This window comes from Amphibalanus amphitrite, unplaced genomic scaffold, assembly GCF_019059575.1.
Source record: "Amphibalanus amphitrite isolate SeventyFive unplaced genomic scaffold, NRLGWU_Aamphi_draft 000691F_arrow, whole genome shotgun sequence".
Taxonomy (NCBI): domain Eukaryota; kingdom Metazoa; phylum Arthropoda; class Thecostraca; order Balanomorpha; family Balanidae; genus Amphibalanus; species Amphibalanus amphitrite.
Genome location: NW_024882185.1, coordinates 44,939 through 69,091, shown reverse-complemented (window position 1 = coordinate 69,091; position 24,153 = coordinate 44,939). Strand labels below are relative to the sequence as shown.

Sequence of the window (24,153 nt, the reverse complement as noted above, 5' to 3'; positions counted from 1 at the left end):
TCCAGAGTAGTCGCAATGTATCAGACCAACAAACTGTGATCACCAGGTCTTAGCTCTGAACGACCTCTCAATGCTCTGCTCAGTGACTGCAGATGCTCCGATCTCTGCCGAGTGACCACTGACCAGTGACCGCTAATGGTATGACCTGTAACTTCTGACGGGCGCAGGTCTGACGATGACCACTGACTGCTGTGGGTCTGATCGGGGACCGCTACAGTTCTGACCACTGACCTATACTCACGCCCCTCACCTCTGACGGCTGATACTCTAACATCTGACCGCTGACGTCCGCAGGTCTGACGATGATCACCACGGTGCTAGAGGGAGAGTTCAGCAAAACGTACGGCGAGGCGCAGGCAGCGCGACTCAGCATCAGGAAGGAGCTCGACAGGGAGAAGACCAAGGCCTTCATCGACGTCCTCGTCGGCAAGAGCGTCATCGAGGCCATCAACCACTTGTGAGTGACGTCGGCGGCTCGGTAGCTGGCTGAGCGGTTCGCTCGGTAGCTAACTATCTAACCGTCTTGCTCGGTAACTGACTGGGCGGCTGTTTCGCCATCTACCTCGGCGGCTAGCTCGGTAGCCGTCTTGACGTCTAAGGCTCATAGCTCGCCCGCTAACACGCTGGTAATCTCGCCTGCTAGCTCGTCGCCGCCGCCGGTTCGCTGGGTTCGCGGCAGTGCCGGCTGTGATGGGCTGCTTCTTCTTCTTCTTCTTTTGCACCTCACCCGCCGCCCCCCTAGGGGGGCGGCGGCGCAGGCGGGTCGACCGGAGGGTCGGTCCGCCCGACAGCCCGGATGAATTCAATCACCACCGGTGCCGGTCCGCCGAGGACGTCCCCCAGGCTCGGGTTGAGTCCCCAGCGGCGGCGCCGCGCAGCCTCGTAGGCCGGACAGTCGGTCAGCAGGTGGGCCGCGCTGTCCGGCTCGCCGCACGCAGGGCAAGCCGCGTCCACCGCCAGGCCTAGGCGGTGGGCGACATCCCGCGTGAGCGGCGACGCGCCCGTCCGCAGCTGGGAGAGGGTACACGCCTCCCAGCGGGACAGATCGTTATGGCCCGGTGTGGGCGCCGGGTGGGGGTGGGACGCTCTTGTTCTCGCGTCGACCATCGTCCCCACCCGGCGCCCGATCGCGCTTCTGGCGCTGGCGAAGTCGATTTGGACGTCCGGCTGCTCCGCAGCGGCCGCTTCACCGGCCAGCTGGTCGGCGTGCTCGTTTCCGTCCAGGCCAGCATGCCCCGGCACCCACTGGAAGGTGACGGTGGTGCCACGCTCGCTGAGGGTATGTAGGCACTCCCAGATGTCGGCGGCCAGGGCGGTCACCTGGCCGGCCGGTCCCCTCTGGAGCTGCTGTAGGCCGGACTTGGAATCGGTTAAAAGGCGGACTGCGCGGACGGACTCCCGGTCTTCTTCAGGTAGGGAGGTTATCACAGCCAGTGCTTCCCTGATGGCGGTAAGCTCGGCACGCAGGCTGCTGCACACTGCGCCGGCCGGGGCCCTGATACGTTCCTCACGGCCGAGGCAGTGGAGCTGGATCAGCGCGCCCGCGCCGCCACATGTCGTCCCCTCTCTCGCCGACCCGTCCGACCAGATGGTGACGTCTGCGGGCGGCAGGAGCTCTATGGCCCGGAGCGCCGCCTCTCTGCGCTTGTCGGGGGGGGGGGGTCTGTGCGACGCGTGGGCGCGGGCAGGTCCACCACAAAGTGGGCGGGGGTCCTCTCCACTGTCCAGGGCGGCCGGCACTGGTACAGCGCCAGTGGTTCAGTCGGCAGCTGCTTCAGCCCGGCTTCGTCGGCGATCCACCGGCCCACCCGCCTGAGACACGGCTTCTTGGTAAGCACCGCGTCCTCGTCTGGCGGCTTCGGTGGCGGCCTCCGCGCCGCCTCTGCCTGTATGCAGTCTCTCCGCCATGCCAGGTGGGCTCGGTACTCCAGCCGCGGCCGCACCTCCTTCTCCAGGAGGGTCCTGGCAGGATCGAGTGCGGGGAGTCTGGCGAGGCGCTGGCACTCCTGTCCGGCCAGCTGCTTCGCGCGCAGCGACAGTGGCGGGAGGTCGGCTTCGGCGAGCAGGGCGTCCGTGCGAGTCAGGCGGATGCAGCCGGTGATGAGGCGAGCACACTTGTTCTGTTCGGCCTCCAGTCGCTCCCTGACGGACGGCGCTGCATGTGTGCCAACTACGGCGGCGCCGTAGTCGAACAGCGCTCGCACGTAGCCGATGTAGGCCGTCCGGAGTGATGGGCTGCTCCTTCCGTAGATAACACCGCTCCCGTTATTGAAATACGACACCGCTTGTTTCCGCCACATTATACAGCAATATGCGGCCGGCGCTGAGAGAGTACTGTCGTGTGCTGATTCGTTCGCGGAAGGACGCCGGACGGGGTACGCCGCACCGATTCCAACAACTTGGTCCCGTGCACCTCGTGGGTGTACACGGGTCCGTATTTGTGCTTATATCCAGGCCTTGTGAACTCGGGCGAGGCAGGAACGTAGGGTTTCTTTGATTTCGAATGTTGTAACTCTGTCGTGTAAATGAACAGGTTTTGCAAACGCGGTGTTTAAATGATTGCTTACGTTCATGGCATAATATTTCAGCCCATTCCATGCATTATAGCTTCATAAGAATGTATCGTGTTCATTGTACGTGAACTACCAAATGCCGGTGTGTCTATGTGTCTGCTAGCCGACTTTTTGGTCATTTTGTCCTCCGGTCATTCTGCGTGTCCGCGTGTGTGGGCCTCTTTTTGTCTCTATCTGCCTGCCTGACTGGCTGTCTGGCTGTGTCTATCTGCGAGTCCGTGCGTGTGTGTGGGTGTCTGTCCGTCATCCGTCGGTTAACCGGTGTGACTGTGCGCACACTGTCCCCTGACCTGCCCCGCGGTGCGTCTGTCCCCAGTATGCAGACGGCCGGTATGGGTGGCCTGCGTCCCAACACGGTGGTGCTGGGCTGGCCGTACGGCTGGCGGCACCAGGCAGACGCCAAGGCGCACCGCGTCTTCCTCGAGTCCGTGCGAAACACCAGCGCCAACAAGATGGCGCTGCTCGTGCCCAAGGGCATCAACTTCTTCCCGACCAACAACGAAAAGGTGCCAGGGACGGGGCCACACACGCACACACAGAGATACAGATACACTACATGTGTGGGACTGAAGATCTGTACAGTCACCAGGGCCTTTACTGGTGGTCTCGATAAATGTCGAGGTATTTAGCAGTTGCACGCCCGAGAGCGGCCCGTTTGATCAGTACCGAACTTACAGCATGCCTTGTTTTCGTAGAAGTTTAAGTTCCAACTCCCTCTGGCCGACTAGTTTCAGGGATTTCACTCAGTTCGCGCTGCTGTGTATCGAGAGCTGGCACGTACCGGAAACTTTGAGCCTAATTGTGAGTGCATAAAAGGCTGTGTCGGTCGGTGCCTGGGCGCCCGGGGCGGGCCGGCTGTCTGTGATTCCGGTGCTGATCTGAACCCCCCCCCCCCCCAGTCCCCACTCCTGTGCGCTAGTAAGCGGTGGCGCGCCAGTGGTCTTGGGACCAGAAGACACGCCTCGGGTGACGGTAACGTTTGTCCGTCCCTTCCCCTGACCATAACATTGTTACCGTGCTCGTCCCAGCTTTCTGACCGTTCCGTGGTTACCCCACCCTTCCTGTCCCTTCCTCCCCACCCTTCCTGTCTCGACTGTCTTGCTGACCGCACCCTCCTGCGTCAGGTGGTGGGCAACATCGACATCTGGTGGATCGTGCACGACGGCGGCCTGCTGATGCTGCTGCCCTTCCTGCTGAAGCAGTCGCGCACCTGGAAGGGCTGCAAGATGCGCATCTTCACCGTGGCACAGATGGAGGACAACAGCATCCAGATCAAGAAGGACCTCAAGACGTTCCTCTACCACCTGCGTATAGAGGCAGAGGTGGACGTCGTCGAAATGGTGAGGCGGGATGGACGGAGGATTGGGTGGGGGATGTTTGACTGGGAACTGGGAGGGGGGGTCTGGAGAAGGCAGGATAGTAGGCGGGGAAGGGATATCTCCTGGGATAGTGACTACTGACTACTGACCAGGGCGAGAATGGTCTGTCGGCTGGAAACGGCAGACTTTTGCAATGTTTTCATGAGAAAGCTTTGTGTATGTGTTCGTCTATGCCTAGCGAAATCAAGACACTTGGGGCAGTGCTGAAATATAGTGAAGCTTTACGACATACTTGCTGGCAGTAACTTCCTTCTCTAATCGACCTCTTCTTATTGTGTCGGTCTCACGAGCTTTGAATGGCGTCCGTCTCTGTCGTCTCAGCTGTCTGTGTGTTGTGATATCAGCTGTCGTGATGTGGTCTGTCATGGGCCTGTGGGATTGATGTACGCTGTTTTGGGCTACCTGGCTGGCTGTGTGGTGTGCATACCGCTGATATATTGCCGGAGTTACCAGGCAGGTAGGCGGTGTGTTCCTCTGGCTGCCCCCGGCGGACTGCCCGTGTTATGACGGTGCGCTGCGGCCCCCACCGCCACGTCTCCGCCGCCTGAGCCGGGCTCTGCTGATTCCCTTACCGTGCCTGAGCCGCCGGCTGGTCCTGACGAACCGATCAACTACCTTTTGTAGTTCACCGGCACCAATCTCGGCGTAAATAACGCGAGCTTTAAAACCTCGGCGTCTGATCCGAACTTCTATCGGCGCCATAGAGCTTCATGTAATTAGAATCTTGCTATGATGTATAAGACGGCTAGGCGCCGCGCTGCCGGCCCCGCGGCACCAGTTTGGTACCTCCTTGAAGGGCCCGGCGTGGAAAGGTGGGGCTGCTAGACACACGGTGTCTATGAAACATGCTCTCTCAGGTCATGGTTCTCACGTACAGGGATTCACGTACAGGGCCATTGGTTCAATGTGTGCGATGTGATGTCTGGACGTGACTTGGGATTGAGATGCGACTTTCGTCTAGTGTGTCAGAGCGTGTGTTATCACAGTGGTATTATGTGAGCTGTGTCTTGTGACTAGGCTGTACCGTGTGAGTTTTGTCATGTTTATATTAGAACTGTGTCGTGTGACAATGTGAGTCGTGCCGTGTGTTTCTGTGAGTCGTGACTGTTGTGTCGTCGGTGCCGTGTGCCCGTGTATGTAAGCTGTACCGTGTGTTTCTGTGATGTGTGACGGCTGTGTCGGCGGTGGCGCGTGTCTGTGAGCTATGTCGTGTGTTTCCGCGAGGTGTGACGGTTGTGTCGTCGGTGCCGTGTGCCCGTGTCGGTGAGCTGCACTGTGTGCCTAGTGTGTCTGTGAGCTGCACCGTGTGTTTCTGTGATGTGTGACGGCTGTGTCGTCAGTGCCCAGGCGCGCCGCCACTCCGCCCGCTCTGCCCGCTTTCTCTGACCAGCCGCACCACCTCTCTGTCTCTGTCTCTCTCCCGGACGGCAGGGTGTAAGTACGAGCTCTCAGCTGCACGGCCGGGCGCCGGTCCTCCGAGGCTGCCCCGCTCCCCGCCACACTGGGACGCACCGCTCCGACGGCACCCCGCTACCGGGCAGCCTCCCCAGCTACCTGACAACTTCTCCCAACTACCCAACAGCTTCCCCTGCAGCCCGATACCCAACAACTTCCCCAGCTACCCAACGGCTTCCCCAGCCCGTCTCCTGACTACTTCCACCAGCCCTCTACCTGACTACTTCCTCTGTGTTGTCTGCTTACCCCGCTGAGCAAAAGCTACCTGACAGCTTCCCTTTTCCCTACTCCCTGGCTACCCTCCCCTCTCTTTCCCTGGCTTTCTCACCCCAGTCCGTTGTTGGAGTCCCTTCCCCCAGCCTAGCCGGCGTCCCATCACCATACTCGGGTGTAGTACACATTTTGCCTGCCTGTGCGCCGGTTTTATCCCCCGGCGCTGTCGTGCTGAGTGTGACTGATCGGAGCATGTGTTTGTGTGGCCGCCGCCGGCCGCCAGGGCGACTCAGGGGCACCGCGTGGGCCGCCTGCCTGAGCTCTGAGCCTCGCGGCCCGCTTGCCTGGCCCCTGACCCTCGCGAGCCGCCTGCCCTCCCCGACCAGTACTAGACGCCGCTGTCCGCCATAAGGCTGGTTTCTAACCTCAGTTGGGTCCCGCTCGAGGCCGTAGTGGGTTGTTGCTACGCCTGTGCCGCGGATGAGGGCCACAGGGTCCCCGTGGCCTCCCGTGGTCTGTTATCGGTCCTGGAAGCCCACATCTGCCCTGTTTTCGGCCACTGCATGCTCTGGCACCCGCGGCATCGGAAGGCGCCCACGCAGTTACTGCGTGGGCGCCTGCGTACGCAGTGACCGTAGCTGTGGCTGTGGTGACCCCTCTGGTACCACTGCTGGCATCAGTCTCAGCGCGGATTTTTTCGTTTAGGTTTCGGCGTGTGCGTTTTGTTATCATTATTTGGCACATGTGTGTATTATTACTTTGATTATTTTCGGTGCTCGATAATTCTTACACGTGTGTAAGGCATGGATTGTTTTCCCCGGCGAACTCGCTGGACTTTCGTTAAACCAGTCCCCGGTTTGCTGTGGTTCACTAACAGTTGATTTGACACGGACAGCTGAACAGCTGTGCTATTAATGATGCCATATGATGAACATATATTAGCGATATTGTGTCATCAGGAGATTTCGCTCGTGTGAAAAAAATGAAAAAAACTACTGAACTTTCGGATAATGTTATAAATACCAATGATTTAGCGTTCAGAGATGGCTTTGTTTTCGAAACATGTCGTCGCGGAGCTGAACCCTGTCGCTCGCGGTGTGCGTCAGACCTGACCTCGCCGCTGACTGGGTACCCCAGGACGTTTGGCGCCGCCCTCTAACCGCTGACCGCTGACCTCTGATCGCTGACCGCTGACCGCTGACCGCTGACCCGTGCGTGTCATTGCAGCATGACAGCGACATCTCGGCCTACACCTACGAGAGGACGCTGATGATGGAGCAGCGAAATCAGATGCTGCAGGAGATGAGACTCAGCAGAAAGGAGCGCAACTCAGTGGTAAGTCTGCTCCGCGGACCGAGCCGAACGGCCCCAAACCTGACCGAGAGGACGGGGTGATTGTACAGCTGACGCTCTGACCTGAGCTGACCTGGGGTAGCCGGGCTGACCGGATGACCGGTAGCCTAGCTGACCGGGCCGCGGGTACTGACTGGGTCTCAGCTGTAGCCGCCGGTGGTGGCTGGTGGCGGGCGGGGGTGTACCATGACTGTCTGTCTGCCTGTTCCACTGACTGACTGCTGCTGCACTGCTCGGGCCGGTATGTATAGTCGGGTGCTCAGGGCTGGGCGGGGTGCTCCCGCCGGGTGATGGTGGTGCTGGTTCCCGTCCCGGCCCGCTGACCGCCCGCGCCCGCTGTGGTCGGTGCTGGGGGAGGGAGACAGGCCGGGTGGTGGTGGTGGTGGTGGTGGTGGTGGTGGCTGGTCCCCGTTCCCGTCCCGTCCCGCTGACCGCCCGGCCCGCTGTGGTCGGTGCTGGGGGAGGAACTCTGGTGGTGGTGGCTGGTCCCGGTCCCGGCCCTGCCGACCGCCCGGCCCGCTGTGGTCGGTGCTGGGGGAGGAACTCTGGTGGTGGTGGCTGCCGTCCCCGTCCCGGCCCGCTGACCGCCCGCGCCTGTTCGCAGCGGCGGGGCCCCGTTACCGCGGGCCGGCCGGCGCCGTGGTGGCACACAGTGAGCGCCGTGTCCCCGCAGAGCTGTCCGTCTGTGTGTGTGTGTGTGTGGGCGTGGTATCGAGTGCTGACCAGTCCGAGCCCGTAGCCGTGGCCCGTTTTCAGTACCGTTAGGCGGCAGCTGTGTCCTGAGGTACGGAGTTGCCGGCAGCTGCCCAGTGCGGTGACGTCCTCCCTCCCTCCCTCCCTCCCTCCCTCCCCGCGGGGCTGAGTAGAGGCTAGCGCACAGTTTGAGTAGGGGCAGTGGCCCGCCGTCCGTCCGCCCTGTGCCCTGTGCCCGCCGCCGGCCGCTGACCCGTGCCCGCCGGCCGCTGACCCGTGCCCGCTGGCGGCTGTCGTAAGGTGGACGCACTGATGGGCGTCGAGCTGGACATCATGCGCCGGCCGTCAATCAACACCGTTCAGGACGTAGGTGGCCGCCCGGCCCGCCCTGTAGAGACCGCCCGTTCGCGCCGGTCCGCCCTGTAGAGACCGCCCGCCAGCCGTGTACATAGTGCGGCCGCAGCCCGCCCGCCCTGTATCGCAGAGCGCTCTCACCCGCCCGCCCTGTATCGCAGAGTGCTCTGACCCGCCCGCCGCCCGCCTGTGCGGGACCTTGACTAGCTGCTAGTGTTGTCCGCCCGTGCCCGCCGCTGGGCGGCAGTGAGGGGCGGGCTCCCGCCGTCCTCCCGTCCCACTGAGTGTGTGTGTGTGTCCGCGGCCGGGTTCTCTACTGGGTGTTTCTGTGTCTCCCGGTAGCGAGGGCTGCAGTTCGATGACCTGTCGGCGCTGGCGCAGGTAACGGTGCGCCCCGTGCGGTGCTGCTGTCTCGGCCGTGTTGCAGTGTTGTGCCGGCGCCGGCCGCAGGGACGGCTCTTGTCGCCCGCCCCCGCCCCCGCCCCCCCGCCCCGCCCGCCGCGCCTCTGACCGGGTCCAGATGGGCTGAGACCCGCGGCGCCGCCGGGCCGAGCGTGTTGCACCGCCGCACCGCCGCCGCTGCTAGCTGCCGGCTGCTCTGAGTGTGCCCCGCGGCGCCCCGTGCTGGTCCGTGCCGCTGCCACCGTCCTCCCGGCATACAGGACACCGGACAGGCCCTTCCCGAGACCTCGCCTTACTAACCCTGCCGAGCGTTGTCTTTTTGGCTGAGCCTCTGAAACTGCAGCACGTAACGTAGCTTGCCGCTTGACATCTAACTTATGTCACTGTCTCTAACGTCTCTAACAAATCTCTCTGACGTCTCTAACGTCTCACTAACATTTAACACTTGCCTAATACGCTTGGCACCATTGGCATCCAGCTCTAAATTAATTTTTATTTCTTATCTAACACGTTTATCTGTAAATTTCCCCCCCCCCGCAAGACTGCCTTCTTTTAACTGAGCTGATAAAAATAAGGATACCAGTGTGCCGATCGCACATAATAAATCGTAAGACCTCGAGTCTTCTCCGGGCGCCACAAAACTATTTGATCGGGCGATGTAAAGCTTCCTGGCCAAGTCAGAGGCGTTGTAAACCTCACTGTTGTAATCAGGGGCGCTGTAAGCCTCCTTGTAAATGCCATGAGCGCTGTAAAAACCCTGGCAGTCAGACGCCACGTGAACCTTCTTGGTGAAGTCAGGAGCCCGATAAATATCCCTGGTGAAGTTAGGAGGGTCCTAAGCCCCCCTGACCGTGTCGGGCTGTGGGTCGTGTGCCGAGGACCGCCGGCCGAGCTGCCGTGTGTGCCGTGCCGCCGCGCCCGCCAGGCTCCCGCCGCCGCTGCTGCCGCCTCTGCCAGTGTGTGCCTGTGTGGGCTGTGGCTTGGGCTGCTTCACCCAGCGGCCGCTGCACGCGCTGTGTACCGCTCGAAAACCGTCCCCCCGTCCCGTGTGTGTGCTTCGTGAATGGGACATGCTTACTGCTTGTGGTGTTAAGTGTCTGCTTAGCATCACATGTAGCATTGTCAGGCTGTGATAGCCCTGTACAGTTAACTAAAGCGGATGTTTCAAACGATAAGTGTGCACAATGATAACGTTATGAGCTTGAAATTAGATGCTTGGGTAATATCGTTGAAGCGTCCTCGGCCCTAAATGCGAGCAGTCCTAAATCAGAGGAGGGGACGTCCATGCAATGTAACTGCGGTGTTGCATCGGGACGCAATTTTCACTCTGATATGGTGCCTCATATCTGGCCAATGTCAGCTAATGCCCCGTACCTAGTCGGAATCAGGCGGTATTCACTACTCCCGAGGGGCCTGCTCTGTGGCACCCCGCCTCTGCAAAGTCAGACCTTTTCACGTCTCAGTCTCGGTCTCCTGATGTTTATCACTAATATTTTGATAAAAAAGTTGAACCATTTACATATTTACTTTAGATCTCTAATCGCATACCTAAGTAGCATTTCCAAGGAGTGACTCTTAACATTAAATTGCTGAAACCCGCATGAAGAAACTAAATCTTTTTTGGTCAGGGCCGCTATTGTAAATAAAAAATCGCATATGCATGACTATCGTCACTCGCATTTTGAGCACGCTGATCATGTCCAATGCGACTTTTCACACGTAGGTATACCTACCTGTATATCTGTTCAAGTAGGTACCAATATACAGGTAGCTGATCTTCCAGAAATTAAGCTGACATCTGGATCAAATATTAGTAGAATTGTATTGAATATTGATGTCAATGATTTATCGATTTCGGTAGATTTATGAACGTTGCTTATGGTCAGGTTTTTGCCTCACGATGCTCACCTATTGGTTTGATATTTGCAGGCTGTTGTGTCAGGTCAGTGTGTTTTCCCATACGCCGAGATATCCCTTTAGCATTATCCTAGCCGTGCGGGAAACATTTGCACGTGATCTTTCCTGCACTGTTTTCCGGCACGGGTTGATGACCTACAGTTCTGGTGATTTTTTGATAAAAATCTTAAAAAAGGTGATTTCAATAATTAAATTGTGAGTTTCTGAATAGATATTAAACGACGTATGGGAAATATCTTACTGAACTTGCTCTGGGAAGAAAAATGGAAACCTCGGTCTTCAAAAAATCTCCGGCACTCGGCTACGCCTCGTGCCTACAATTTTTTAAAGACCTCGGTTTCCATTTTTCTTTCCCAGAGCCGTTCAGTAATATATATTCATCACCGCCATTCGCCATCGCCCGTGCATTCATACCTCCAACTGTAGGTCCGTATTAAAGGGAGCGGTTCATTCTCGAATGGTCAGTAAAATGTAAAACCAAGCAGGTGCAGCTCCGCCAGGCACTGCCCTGCACTGGTGTCTGAATGAGCGGTGACTTTCTTTCTGAGTACCGTCGGTCTGGAGAGCTTACTCCTGGACCTGGTGCCGTAACGAAACGAGGGTAACTGCTTCCAGTCGCCAGCGGAACTTTGACACCATGCTCGCCATTTAAATTTAAATTGCGAACGACGAAATGAGCCGTTTTGAAAGGTTGTTATATCGATTGCGAAATTTTTTATTCGCTATGAAAAACGAACCGCTCCCTTTAATCGTTGAATATCGTCCGTGTCACTGGTTGTCACCCCTACATGCGTTCACGCTGGTCTCCGTGTCGCGTGGCTGGCTCCGCTTACTGCGCCGACTCGAGTAGCGGCGACACGCAGTGTGTGCGAGTGCCGTCCGCTTCACCGGCCGCCGCCCCCCAGGTCCAGGACATTGTCGACAAGAGCTTCAAGGGGGTCGACTCGCCGCCGGCGCGCAACTCCAAGGTGCACTTCCTGGAGCGCGTGCTGCCGGAGGAGGCGGCCGTCACGCCGGACATCTCGGTAAGAACGGGGCGCCCCGGCGGGTCTCAGCGACAGGCGCAGACAGGTGGTACAGGTAGGGCCGGCTGCCGACCGGAGCGTCTGACCGTGCCGGCGGCGGTCAGCGCTGACTGACCGAGCAGCGGTCAGCGCTGACGGATGCAGGTCACCAGCGCTGACTAGGGTGAGACGCCGACACTGACTGACCTGACTGCGGCCGGCGCTGACCGGCGCGGCCCTCGCCGTCTGTGTGTCCCCGACAGGCGAGTCTGCGGGCGGCGCTCAGCGCTGGCAGGAGCCGCACCGTGGAGCCCAGCGGGCCGGTGGCGGCCGCCCCGGTCCCCGCCCCCGCCCCGGCCGAGGCGCCGGCGCCAGCTCCGGCTCCGGCTCCGGCTGCGGCCGACACTGGCAGTCAGCCGGACGCCGGACGTGGATCTCTGGAGGCACGGCGCTCTCTCTGTGTCTCTCTGTCTGTCTCTGTCACTGGGGCTGCGGCTGCGGCTTCTCACTCTCTCACATCCACAGACACGCTGTCCGCGGCCGACCATCACCAGTGTCCACTGGCTGTCCACCCGCTGTCCGCGACCACCAGTATCCACTGGCTGTCCGCGGCCGACCATCACCAGTGTCCACACTCTCTGTCCACCTGCTGTCCGCGGCCGTCCACTTGCTGTCCACCCGCTGTCCACGGCCGAACATCACCAGTGTCCATTCGCTGCCCACCCAGTGTCCACCCACTGTCCGCGGCCGAACATCACCAGTGTCCACTGGCTGTCCGCGGTCTACACCACCCAGTGTCCACTCGCTGTCCGCCCAGTGTCCACTCGCTGTCCGCGGTCTACATCACCATTGTCCACTGGCTGTCCGCCCGTCGTCCACTCGCGCCCTCCGCACGGCTCTACAGTCTACACGCGCCGCTTTGGTCGCTTCTGCGCGGCTTCTGAGCTGGCCGCGCCGCGCCGGGGCCCGGGTATCACAGCGACGTGGCACTGTTCTTCCTGGTGTTACAGTCGTGTTCGTAATGCAACTGTGGCGCCCTCATCTGTCCAGAAACCTGTGCGGTGGTTATCTCAGCGGTTTTGGTTAAACCTTGGACCTGGCGTCTTTTTGGCTCAAGGTGTTGATTCTCTCCAGCCTTGTGACGTGTGTGAGCCTGATCAAATTGTCCAACAGACTGACATTGTTCAAACTGTCCAACAAAGTTTCCCTGTGCTGGCTTGTTCCGACCACGCGCTGTGTCGATCTGTTCCGATTGTGTGGGTCTCGTCTGCCCTGTTTGGGCCTGGCCTGCCCCGTATGGGTCTGTGAGGGCCTGGTCTGCCCCGTATGGGTCTAGTCTGCCCTGTGTGGGTCTGTGCGGATCTGGTCTGCCGCGGTGTGTCTCTGTATGGGCCCCGTCTGCCTCTGTATGGGTGTGTGAGGGTCTGGTCTGCCTCTGTACGGGTCTGGGTCTGGTCTGCCGCTGTGCCCGGCACGGTGCTCGGCGCGGCGCTGACGCCCGGGGGCACAGTTTCAGTCGTACTCGGCGGCACGCTACAACCACCACGGAGCGGCGTCGGCCGAGGGCGTTCACGTAAGGCGCGGCCCGCACTGTCTGCCGCGGCACCGGCACTGCCCCCGGGCCCGGGGTGGCCGGGGAGCACACAGCAGAGTCCGCCACTGCCGCCTGGCTGACTAGACACCGCGGTCGGCCGGCCGACCGGCACCTAGTGCACCGTTCGCTGCCTGCGCGTCACCCGCCTGCTGCCGCAATGTACATACACACACACGGGCAGCCGCTGAGCAGGCGCGCCGTATGTCGGTTGATGCTGCGCTCGTGACGTGTGATTTTGGACGGGTCGGTGTGGCACTGAGTGACGTGTGCCAGATCAACACAGTGCCATAGCTGGCTACAGTTGCATTGGTATATTCGGCACTGGTTGCATTTGTGTATGACACTGCCATTCATGAGTTTCAGTGTAGTGTCTGGACAGCCTGTTTCGTCGACTGGGCGATTGGCGTCGTGCTGTGTTATCGTCCCAATATCAAATAGTCCCGTCTAATGTTGCCTTTAAAAATGAAAGCAAAACTGTCAGATACACATACACTCACCTGATTTAATTTGAACGTAATGTTTGTGGTAATCAAGATTAGATCCTTGTCGCTGGCATCAAAAAGATCCGCTGGATATTGCCCACCTCAGTAGCGGGGTTTTCAGTTGTCTCCTGTCTCGGTATCTGTGTCCATCTGTGTCCGTCTCGCTGGTCCCGCCCGCTGACGGCCGCCCCGCCACAGGTGGACCTGGCCGACGGCACCGGCTCGCGGTCGCCCTCCCAGGAGCGGAAGGAGGAGCCGGCGGCACCGGTCGACGTCGAGCCCGCCGGCGACGCCGCGCCCGCCACCAAAGACGGCTTCAAAAAGCTGCTCGACATCAAACCGTGAGTGGGACGGCACGCGCCGCCTGTGCTGCCATGTTGTTATCGACGCCGGGTGTCCAGTTCTGAGGGTGTGACCTCGGCGCGTACTGCGCCGCTGAGTTGTATGTGCTACGATAAAATGTCTTTACAGCTTCTGCTAGATAACTTGGTATGTTTGCCTTGTTTGTTTATTGTGTGCATAACGTGTGCGCTGACTGATCGTCTGCGTGTCGCTGCCGTGTTCCAGTGATAAGGCCAACGTGCGCCGGATGCACACGGCCGTCAAGCTGAACGAGGTAATCGTCAGCAAATCACATGACGCCCAGCTGGTGATTGTCAACCTGCCCGGGCCGCCTAAACTGCAGAGCGCCAAAAACGACTCCAACTGTATCCTCTTTGGACGCCGGCAGAGGCTGTGCGGAGGGACAGGATGGGAGGGCACTCACACACGCAAGGTAGAGCACAGCTTTCAGGCGTGCAGATCGCCGCCTCTCATCACCTCCCATTGGGATACATGGTATATTTTCTGCTTCCGACTCGCATCTCAATGCGCTACGAGTTAGGAGCGGAAGATATGTCATGTTTTGCAATGGGAGGTGATGAGATGCGATTTGCGCAATTTAAACCTGTGTTCCAGGCTACAGACACACCGAGTCAGTGTTGTCCTCTCATCAGCTCCTGTTTGGCCGGACCCCTGTCCCCGTTCTCCAGAAGAGACGGGACTCACAATCATGCAATGTCATTCCCTTCTTTCATTATTCCTCTGCGTTCCGAGATGAAGGGGTGCTGTTTCTTGTTATCTAACGAATGGTGCCCATATTCATTGTTTTCGGTAGGTAAAATCGCTGTCAGCTGTGTGTATGTGCGGGATTGTTGCATATTTCAATAGTTTTGCCTAATGTTCCTGTTGCAATAATTTTTCTTTAAACGTTTCATTCTCTGACTTGTGTAGTATGTGATGAGTCCCATGCCGTGTTTTGTGTCCCGTGCCGTGTCTGTTACTCTACCATGTATGTTACACTTCGTATCCGCCTGGATGCTACGTCCCGTGCCGTGTATGTTTTCCCCGTACTGTGTACATATGTTACACATTGTGTCGTGTGTCTTATGTTCCGTGCCCTGTATGCTACCGGATGCACCGTGCATGCTACGTCCTGTGCCGTGTATGGTATTCCCCGTATTGTGTATGCTAGACCCTATGTCGTGTGTCTTATGCCCCGTGCCCTCGACGTCCAGTGCCGTGTCTGTGATTCCCCGTGTCGTGTCTGTCATTCCCCGTGTCGCCGACCGCAGCCGGGCGTTTGGTTTCCTTGACTCGGCGCCGGCAGATATGGAGTTCCTGGAGGTGCTGACCGAGGGCCTGGACCGGGTGCTGATGGTGCGCGGCGGCGGCCGCGAGGTGATCACCATCTACTCGTAGTGGCGCGGCGCCGTCCGACGAGCGCTCAGCGCGGGGACCAGACGGACCGCCGCCGCCGGCTGAGAGTATTTATTGTGGGCCGGCCGGTGGGCGGGTGCCGCTGCCGGCGGCCGGTGCTGTGATGGGCCGCCCGGACTGCCGGCCGCTGCAATAGGGCCGCGCCGCTCGCCGGGACGGCCGCTCACGTGTCAAATGGGCGCAGTGCCGGCGCCCGCGCCGTTGTTACATGACTGAAGACTCTATGGTGCGCCGGACGGTGGCGCGGTGGTGCCGCGTGCCACCGCCGCGCCGGCTGCGCCCAGCGCCAAGCGGGTGGGGCCGCCAGCGGCCGGACCGACACGAGGCAGCCCAGTGGGCAGCTCTTTTAGCGATCATTATTTATAGGTTGTCTGGCGTTGTTTGCGGCGTAGCTTTAATTGACACCATCTGTCACGTGGATTATGTCGCCCTGTCACAAACCGAGGTCACGTGGATTATGTCGCCCTGTCACGAGTGTGCACGACAACCATGCCGAGCTTTCCAGGCGGCCAGGGCAGCCGCCCCGCCCTGTGGGTCTCACGCTGTTCTTGTTTCGCATTTCCTTCGCATGGTTTATTAGATTCATTGTTAATTAATATTAATTGTTCCTATTTGTTTTTGGCAGCTTTTCGAATAAAGTAGTTGGTCTATGCCATTCTGTTTTGTTTATCGTTTTAGCGGCGCTCGCTGCGTTTGGTCGTGTGACCGTGTGCTTTTGCACGCCGCTGGTACACCTGTGTTGGGGATCGGGTCTGTTCGCCTGGGGGCGTCCCTGTTGGTCACCTGGCGACTCGCCCTCCGCTGACAGCTCGGAGGAAGGGGTGACAGCAGTCGACAGGCATCTCAAACTGGCCAGCGCACGAGCCACTTTTTCCATCGCTCAGTGTTGACCTTTAATTAGGGCACAGACAGCGGAATGCGTAGTTTTTTACATACTCTATTACTTTTTGTCCCTATGTCATGTTTCTTTGTGCATAGAAGATATTTTCGTGCATGGTTCAGTCATTCCTTTCAGATGGCTCATCTCGACCATATTGGTATTCGCAAGCATAGCCAATCCTGGTCAATGACGGTCGTGAGACTTTATGGATGATAGGAATTTCGCCGCTGATTGTCGATAAGATGCATATAAAATGCCGACCGTCTTTGCTCATCGAATATTGTTTAGTGGTCAATGTGTAGCCATCACTTAGTCATAATCAGATAAAATGAGTAACATAGTAAACTAGAATGTCTTAACTCTACAGATAAATGCGAGACGCGTCTCTGACAAATTTAATCATTGCTGCTTTGTTTTAGAAGGTTTTCATCGCATCAGCTGCTTGTAAGGAGTTCGCTAATGAATATGTTCATTTATTTATATATGTGAACGCTGAAGATGCTCATTTACGCATTGTACGGTGTAGAAGAACTATGAGTCACTAAGGGACGCAAATGATCCTGTGTCATGATTGATCTGTGTAGCTAAGGGGTGCAACGTATCACATGAAAGGATTCCAGCAGATCTTAGCCGCAACACTGCGAACGAAATTGGAGTCTTGACTAAATTCAACAAAACAAGGAAGTTTCTGGTGCATTGCAACAAGCTGTGGCTGTAGTGCATTTCTTTGAAGTTCCATGCGCTATGTTTTGTCACTGGCATTTTCTGTAGTAGCTGCATCCAGATCCCTCCCTGGTTTCGTGTCTGCTGGTCCATGGGTCGGTCTGCTGCTGCCGTCTTGTTGCACGCTGTAGCTCGGCGCCCTCGCTGCCCAGTGTCCGGTGCTCTGTAGGACCCGCCGCTCGCGGGGCCGGCAGCGCCGCCTCTGAGACGGTGCGGCGATCGGTAGTGGTGGCCGCCGGCCGGTCCCGTCTGCGATTGTCTCTGCGTGTCTGTGATCTTTGCTCAGCGGGCGGGTCCGGGACGGACGGCCGGCCGGCACGGCGTCCAACGCCGTGGCCCGTACAAAGCCCGCCACCCCTGCCGCCGGCCCGCCCGCCACCCCGCTAGCCACCTAGGCGTCCAGGAGCTTTCAGGGGCCGGTAGCGCTGGCGCTCTTGTTGACTGCGTGGATGGACTCTATTTTCTGTGCTGTGTAGCGTAGCGCGCGGTGGCGGCAGCGGGCAGCTGTCCGGTGTCCTCGTCGGTAGACCCCGTGTCCGGTGTGTCCGCGGTGGCAGTCTGTCCCGGGCGGTGTCCGCGGAGACAGTCTGTCCGCGGCCCTGTGTCGGCACAGTCCGTAGGCCGTGCTCCCGCCGTGTTTGGCGCTGCTGCGTGCCCGCCAGTATCTACTGTGTCGGGTGGTGATTTCCCGCGGACTATCTACTGTGTCGGATGGTGATGTCCCGGCTAGTATCTGCTGTATCTGGTGGTATCTGTAGGTAGCTCCCGGTGTGAACAGGGGTGCTCTGCCCCACGCCACCCCCTCCCAACTCTGCAATAACTGTCGGGCCGGCGGCGGACGGTCCGAACGGGTGCGCCGCGCCCCTGTAGGACCGACAGGCACCCTGTAACGCTACCACCCCGATGGCGATGTCATATGCAACTCGGTTACCGCGGCGGGGGCTGCCCAGAGTTTCACACGTGGTGCCCCGGCTGCCTGAGATGCTGGGGCGTCCTTATAGGGCACCTTACCACCAACCCTCCACGTCACCGGCGCTGGGGTACCGGCGGCTCCGACACGGGCCTCCCCACTGTGTGTGACCTGTCTGGGCGACAGGCGCCCCTCCCTCTCAACACACACCCCGCGGAGAGGTGGCACCTTCATCATAAGACCCTCGGACGGCGACAGCGACTTGGTGGCTCTGTACCCCGTGCAGGCCGCGAGTCGGAGCGACTGCTGTGCGCGTATGGGTGTAAAACGGGTGTGTCTGTGAGTGGTTGACCGGCTGCCGGCTCCCGTTCGTTCATGCTGGTGTCAAAAGTTCTACTTATCGTTCTTTGTTATAGAAACTTCACCTAGCACTGAACAGTTAACTCTATAGTTTCGGGGTGGGCAAATAAAATCGAACTGGCCCATCCGAAAGCGAAAACAAGCCACAAGTCGTGCACGTTTTTCGCATGTGAGTGAGCGTGTGTCATGACGTGCAAATGTGTGTGAAATGTGTGAATGTAGCCGCCTGGCATCATCTTCATCCGGTGCTGCTCAGTTGCCGCCAGTGGCCCCTCCCCTGTCCCTACTCAGCCCCACGCCCGGCGGTAGGGGCGTTAGAGCCGCCACCGGTCCCCATTCGGTGCTGTTCTAGGTGGGACAGATCTGTCCCCCCTCGGCACTGTCCCAGATCGGACGGAACTGTCCCTACTGGGCACAGTCCCAGGTCGGACGGAACTGCCCCTACTGGGCACAGTCCCAGGTCGGACGGAACTGCCCCTACTGGGCACAGTCCCACTCTGAGAGGACTGTCCCCACTGGTCAGCGCGGTCCCCACTCAGTCGGTGTTTTCGGAGCCGTTTTGGTGTCCGGTGGAAGTAGTATCGGCCGACAGCGGCCCTCTCGGTCGGACCTAGGACGGCCCAGTGCTCCGCCCGGGCCGAGCCTCCCCTACCAGAACGGACAGAGACCGAGCCGTACCGTACCGTGCGCGGTACCGTGCCGAACCGCGCGACCGTAGCCGACCGCGCCCACCGTGCTTAGCCGTTCTCTGTGTGTCGCAGTAGTCAAAGTGCCTTCCTTGTTTCCCCTATCGGTGTACTCAGTGTTTCTCTGAAAATAAAACATTTGTTTGAAGTCGGCTTGTGAGCGAATAGCGATGCAGAGACGAAAGTAGGTCCGATAGCGCTGGAAAGCTGAGCCAAGAACCGCTTGTCTCGCTGAACTGTAAAGGTTTCCTTTTGCATGTCAGGAATGATCCATAATACCACGAAAAGGACGGTGCGATGCACGACATTTCCACCCACATATTTGTGTACTATTATCGTCAGACTTGTGAAAAATCTCTGGTCGGGTCAGCGCGTCTCCCCGGCGACACTCGCTACCCGCAGTGCCGTCAGCTGGCGCGTGCGGCCGCCCTGCTGCCGGGGAATGCTGTGCTCGTCGGGAGGTTCCCGGAACGGCTGGTCAGCTGGGAACAATAAATCCGTATCGCCTATTATAGCAGATCAGGGTGGAGCTCGCATGGAGGGGAGCGATAGCGTTGGCCCCGCTATGCCCATAGCTGCACGGCGAACCCACCCTTAGCAGTCTGCCAAATCAAACCACACCTATTTTCTATTGAAACCCGCCTGCAATCGATAAACACCCGCTGTCCCTCATCACGTAACCACTTGTATTGACAGCAATACATTTTCGCAAAAACAATGCATTATAATCTGTTTCTCTCTGTCGCTCTCACTCGGGCTCTCTCCGTCTCTCTCTCACACGCACTCTCTCGGATATCCCGGTGAACAATGACGCTTGCATAGCAGGTCAGGCGGAGTGCACAGCCGTCTCGGCGCGGCGGTACGCGCGCGCTGGACGGAATCGGTCGGGGCGGCGCGCACTCGGCGGCCGCCGCGGACGGTCGGACGGGCTCGGCCGCCCGGTCACACGGTTAAACCCCAGCCACCCAGCCCGATACAGGAGCGAACAGAAGACACTACCGAGCCAACAGCCACGTTAAAAGAGTGCCGCACTAGCAAAGTCTGCGTTGATGAGATCGAGATGTACGCAAAGTCAACAACGCATTAAAAAAGAACAGCCGAGACTCGCTATGGAATGGGGGATAAAATATTACAACACAATTGATAATAACACAGTTCACCAATGATCACTCACTGCAGTAACAAGCTGCGGAGCCGGCGCCGGTCTCGGCGGCCCGCGGCGCAGTCTGCTCACTGGGTCCGTCCAGCCCGCCGCCGGGGCTCACCACTGCACCGCGCCGCCGCCGCCCGGCGGACACCGGCGGCACCTATAGTTCATCGCTCGGCCCCGAGATGTCGCTAGCAGTCGTACTCGTCCTCTTCCACCAGCTGCTGGGTGTCCTTGCCGGAGTCGTAGGTGGCCGGCTTGGTCTCCCGGGTGCGAGGTACGGGCGCCGCGGCAGCCGTCTCGACGCTGGACGGCGCCAGTACAGCCGGGTCCGACTTGATGTCGGACGGCACCTCGTACACGGCTGTCGGCGACGGGAGACGGGTCAGAGCGGGTCATACCCATTACCCAGGTCAGGGGACGTCAACGACGGGCCGCAGGTCAGAGCGGGGTCAGAGGGTGCTGGGGACGGTCGGCGGGCCAAACGGCGAGCAGGACTGGGTCTGGGACTGAACTGAACGGAGGACTGGACTGGACGGAGGACTGGGGACGGAGGGAGCCTGGGTCGGCCGACGGGTCACACTGGGGTCAGATGTCTGTCGACGGGTCACACTGGGGTCAGATGTCGGCCGGCAGGTCAGACGGAGGGTCTCTAGGGTCTCTGGGTCGGCCGATAGGTCAAACGGAGGGTCTCTAGGGTCTCTGGGCCGGTCGATAGGTCAGACACGTCACACTGACGAACACGGCTACAGTTCGTCTAGCGAGTGATAACCAGCCATCGGCCCTCATTGGCCGGACAGACATTGGCCGACTCTAGAGTATCTCCAGGCCACGGTATGTAACCCAGTGAGCCAGCCCCACCCAGCTGCCCTGTCAGACTGCCAGGTCTGCATGCTCCCCACTGAGACGGCGCCGTGTATAGCCGGGCGCGCTCGTCACTCACCGGCCGTGGCCGCCTGGTCGCCGTTGGCCTCCAGGCTGCCCATCGTGTCGTACATGGGGTTACTGAAGTTCCTCGTCTTGCCGTCAATGCCGCCCAGGTCAATGCCGGCGTCCAGAGGCTGTCGCCGCACCGGAAGGGAAAGAATTAAAGCCGAGTCAGTCACCAGCACACCACTACACACATGACAATGGCTTCTTCGAGCGTAGTTTTGTCTCGTCAGAACACTAACTCTAAGACACTCTATTGTAAAAAAAATTCACTGCTGACATTGGTTTCTCACTAGTCACTTTATCTCCCACCCAGAATCGGCTCGACTCGGCGGCCGACTCCCCGACTCTGACTCTGACTCTGACTCTGCGCCGGTGCGAGTGGCTCACCTCGGGCCCGGAGGCGCCGTTGGCTCCGAACTCGACATTGGTGCCCGGTCGGAACGAGACGCTGGTGGAGCCGCCCGGCAGGCCGCCCGACACCATCTTACCGCTGCCGGGACACACAGCGGAGCGGTCAGATTCACATGCACTATCAGATGTCAGCACGGTCAGATGGTCCACCGACTCGGGGTCGGGGTGGTAAGATGGCTCATGGTTAGACACTGGGTCGCCGATTTACTATCAGACGGGGTGTCGGAGTGTCCGACGAATTGTCAGCCAACTCAAGGTCGCCGTGACGCACGGCTAGTTATTCGACTGGGGTTATCTTACTAGGGTGCGCGGTCTCTCATTTTCTCTGACCCTCCCTGCGCCCCTGCCCGGTCCGCCGACTCACCCGCCGCGCCGCTCCCTATGTCACTCCCTGCGCCCCTCCCCGTCCCACAGACTCACCCGCCGCGCCCCTCTACGTCCTTCCTCGGTCCGCCGACTCACCCGCCGCGCCGCTCCCTATGTCCCTCCCTGTCCCACTCTGTCCTTCCCTGGTCCCTCCCTGCCCCTTCCCGCACCCCTCCCGCCCCTCCCTGGGTCCCTCCCCGCGCCCCTCCCCGTCCCACGGACTCACCCGCCGCGCCGCTTCACCACCATGTAGCCGACCACGGCGCCAACCATCAGCACGATCAGCAGGATCGGGATGATGTACGCCGCCGGGTTCGTCTGTGAAACGCGGACCGAGCGGCCGGTCAGCAGCGGGCACACACGGCGCGCAGACGGCGCAGTCCGCGGGAACGACAGGTCACAGTTCAAATCAGTTGGGCAGCGTGTGGACCAGCCTATACATAAAGCGCACAAGCTACATATAATCTAACCAGACGATGAAAGCTACAACGGAAGCCGCTGCCATTTGAAGAGTTATCGATAAGTTCAAATAATTTTCCTAAAACTTCGTAAGCAAAAATTCAACTAGGAAACGCCGCTAAAGCAGTGCGAATCGAAAGCTCCCTCGGCCGCGTCGCCCGTACTCACGCCGCCGGAGGTGTGGACCCTCTGTTTGGCCACGTAGGTCTCGCAGAGCGGGCCGCTGAACTGGTCCTCACACTCGCAGATGGGCTCGGCCGCGGAGCCGTCCGGCACGGTGCACACGCTGCCGTTCTGGCAGCGACACACGGTCGGCGACGGCCGCGCCGCCTCCAGAGCTGAAACACACAGACGCACAGGTCAGACTTCAACGCTGAAACGCTAACACAGCGGTCAGAGGGACCGACCCCACAACTGAAACACACAGACCATTCAGTCAGAGAGACCGGTTCCAGCGCTGAACAGACCCCAACACTGAAACAAAAACCCCAATATGGATCCAAACGGCGCCGGGCCAGCCAAAGGCTCCATATCAAAGACTGAAGTCACAGCTAAATGCAATAATCAGCCATGGCCGGGGGCCAAGTACTACTTGGCCCCCGGCCATGTAGTACTTGGCCGGGTACTTGGCCTACTTGGCAAGTAGGCCAAGTAGGGAGAGAGAGAGAGAGAGAGAGAGAGAGAGAGAGAGAGAGAGAGAGAGAGAGAGAGAGAGAGAGAGAGAGAGAGAGAGAGAGAGAGAGAGAGAGAGAGAGAGAGAGAGAGAGAGAGAGAGAGAGAGAGAGAGAGAGAGAGAGAGAGAGAGAGAGAGAGAGAGAGAGAGAGAGAGAGAGAGAGAGAGAGGCGCAGACTGACCGGCGTTACAGATGTGACCGGAGGAGTGACCCGCAGCTGCGTGTTGTGTGTGTATGTGTGTATGTGTGTATGTGTGTGTGTGGGGGGGTCCGAAGGGGGTACTGACCGGCGTTGCAGATGTGACCGGAGGAGTCCCGCAGCTGGGTGTTGTCCGGACAGTAACACCGGTAGCCGCCCGGAATCAGCAGACACAGGTGCGAACACGGGTTACTGTTGCACCGGCTCGACTGGAACACACACAGCACAGACAGAGGTCAGCGCAGGCCAGGCCATGGTCCACTCAGAGCTGTACGGGTTACTGTTACACCGGCTCGACTGGAACACACACAGACACAGACACGTCAGCGCACGCCAGGCCATGGTCCACTCCGAGCTGTACGGGTTACTGTCACACCGACTCGACTGGAACACACACACAGACACAAAGAGGTCAGCGCAGGCCAGGCCATGGTCCACTCAGAGCTGTACGGGTTACTGTTGCACCGACTCGACTGGAACACACACACAGACACAAAGAGGTCAGCGCAGGCCAGGCCATGGTCCACTCAGAGCTGTACGGGTTACTGTTGCACCGGCTCGACTGGAACACACACACAGACACAAAGAGGTCAGCGCAGGCCAGGCCATGGTCCACTCAGAGCTGTACGGGTTACTGTTGCACCGGCTCGACTGGAACACACACACAGACACAAAGAGGTCAGCGCAGGCCAGGCCATGGTCCACTCAGAGCCGTACCCAGCACACTGCACAGATACAAACGGACTAGTTACACCGAGCCATCCTTGTCAGACGGTATAGTGCATCGAATGGTGCTGCCGAGTATCTCTGACAGCCGACAGTGATCCGCGGACTGTCAGCTGGTTTGTAGTCAGCCCAGAGCCCTGTTCGTGCCGAAGCCACGAGTCGCCGACTCCAGACTCTCAGGCCCTGAACTGAATGACTCACCACTGTTGTATGTACTGTATCAGTAGGGCTGCAGTACCCCAGCACTGGGCTCGGTGACTCTGACTCTGACTCGCTACTGATCTGTTGTACCGGTACGGCTGCAGTACGCGGATGCAAGACTCAGCGACTCTGACTCACCCCATTGGCGTTACCCGGGTACAGCTGCAGGACCCGGCTGTTGAACTCAGCGACTCTGACTCTGACTCAGCCCGTTGGCGTTACCCCGGCACAGCTGCAGGAGCCGGCTGTTGAACTCAGCGACTCTGACTCTGACTCAGCCCGTTGGCGTTACCCGGGTGTA

The 24,153-nt window shown here is 59.2% G+C and overlaps 2 protein-coding genes across 16 annotated transcripts in view; one reads left to right on the top strand and one right to left on the bottom strand.

Moving 5' to 3' along the window:
- LOC122364688 (solute carrier family 12 member 4-like) overlaps positions 1 to 15,832 on the top strand; it is a 109,302-nt gene extending 93,470 nt beyond the window's left edge. For 3 of the 14 annotated variants that reach the window (XM_043335303.1, XM_043335309.1, XM_043335299.1), the window contains 10 exons: positions 295 to 457; positions 2,890 to 3,079; positions 3,698 to 3,913; positions 5,384 to 5,386; positions 6,848 to 6,955; positions 7,967 to 8,032; positions 11,245 to 11,364; positions 13,618 to 13,760; positions 13,987 to 14,126; positions 15,068 to 15,832. In XM_043335303.1, coding sequence (XP_043191238.1) covers positions 295 to 457; positions 2,890 to 3,079; positions 3,698 to 3,913; positions 5,384 to 5,386; positions 6,848 to 6,955; positions 7,967 to 8,032; positions 11,245 to 11,364; positions 13,618 to 13,760; positions 13,987 to 14,126; positions 15,068 to 15,159 — 1,241 coding nt within the window. In that variant the 3' untranslated portion in view covers positions 15,160 to 15,832. Of the gene's footprint in view, positions 1 to 294; positions 458 to 2,889; positions 3,080 to 3,697; positions 5,387 to 6,847; positions 6,956 to 7,966; positions 8,033 to 8,362; positions 8,402 to 11,244; positions 11,365 to 13,617; positions 13,761 to 13,986; positions 14,127 to 15,067 lie in introns of all 14 variants that reach the window. The other 11 variants (XM_043335304.1, XM_043335310.1, XM_043335300.1 and 8 more) reach the window with 6 other exon arrangements.
- A 3,567-nt stretch (positions 15,833 to 19,399) lies between these two features.
- LOC122364677 (low-density lipoprotein receptor-related protein 2-like) overlaps positions 19,400 to 24,153 on the bottom strand; it is a 46,344-nt gene continuing 41,590 nt past the window's right edge. For both annotated transcript variants that reach the window (XM_043335287.1, XM_043335288.1), the window contains 6 exons: positions 23,014 to 23,134; positions 22,221 to 22,390; positions 21,820 to 21,911; positions 21,204 to 21,306; positions 20,827 to 20,944; positions 19,400 to 20,247 (listed from right to left, as the gene is read on the bottom strand). In XM_043335287.1, the coding sequence (XP_043191222.1) occupies positions 20,075 to 20,247; positions 20,827 to 20,944; positions 21,204 to 21,306; positions 21,820 to 21,911; positions 22,221 to 22,390; positions 23,014 to 23,134 (777 nt within the window). In that variant the 3' untranslated portion in view covers positions 19,400 to 20,074. The remainder of the gene's footprint in view (positions 20,248 to 20,826; positions 20,945 to 21,203; positions 21,307 to 21,819; positions 21,912 to 22,220; positions 22,391 to 23,013; positions 23,135 to 24,153) is intronic.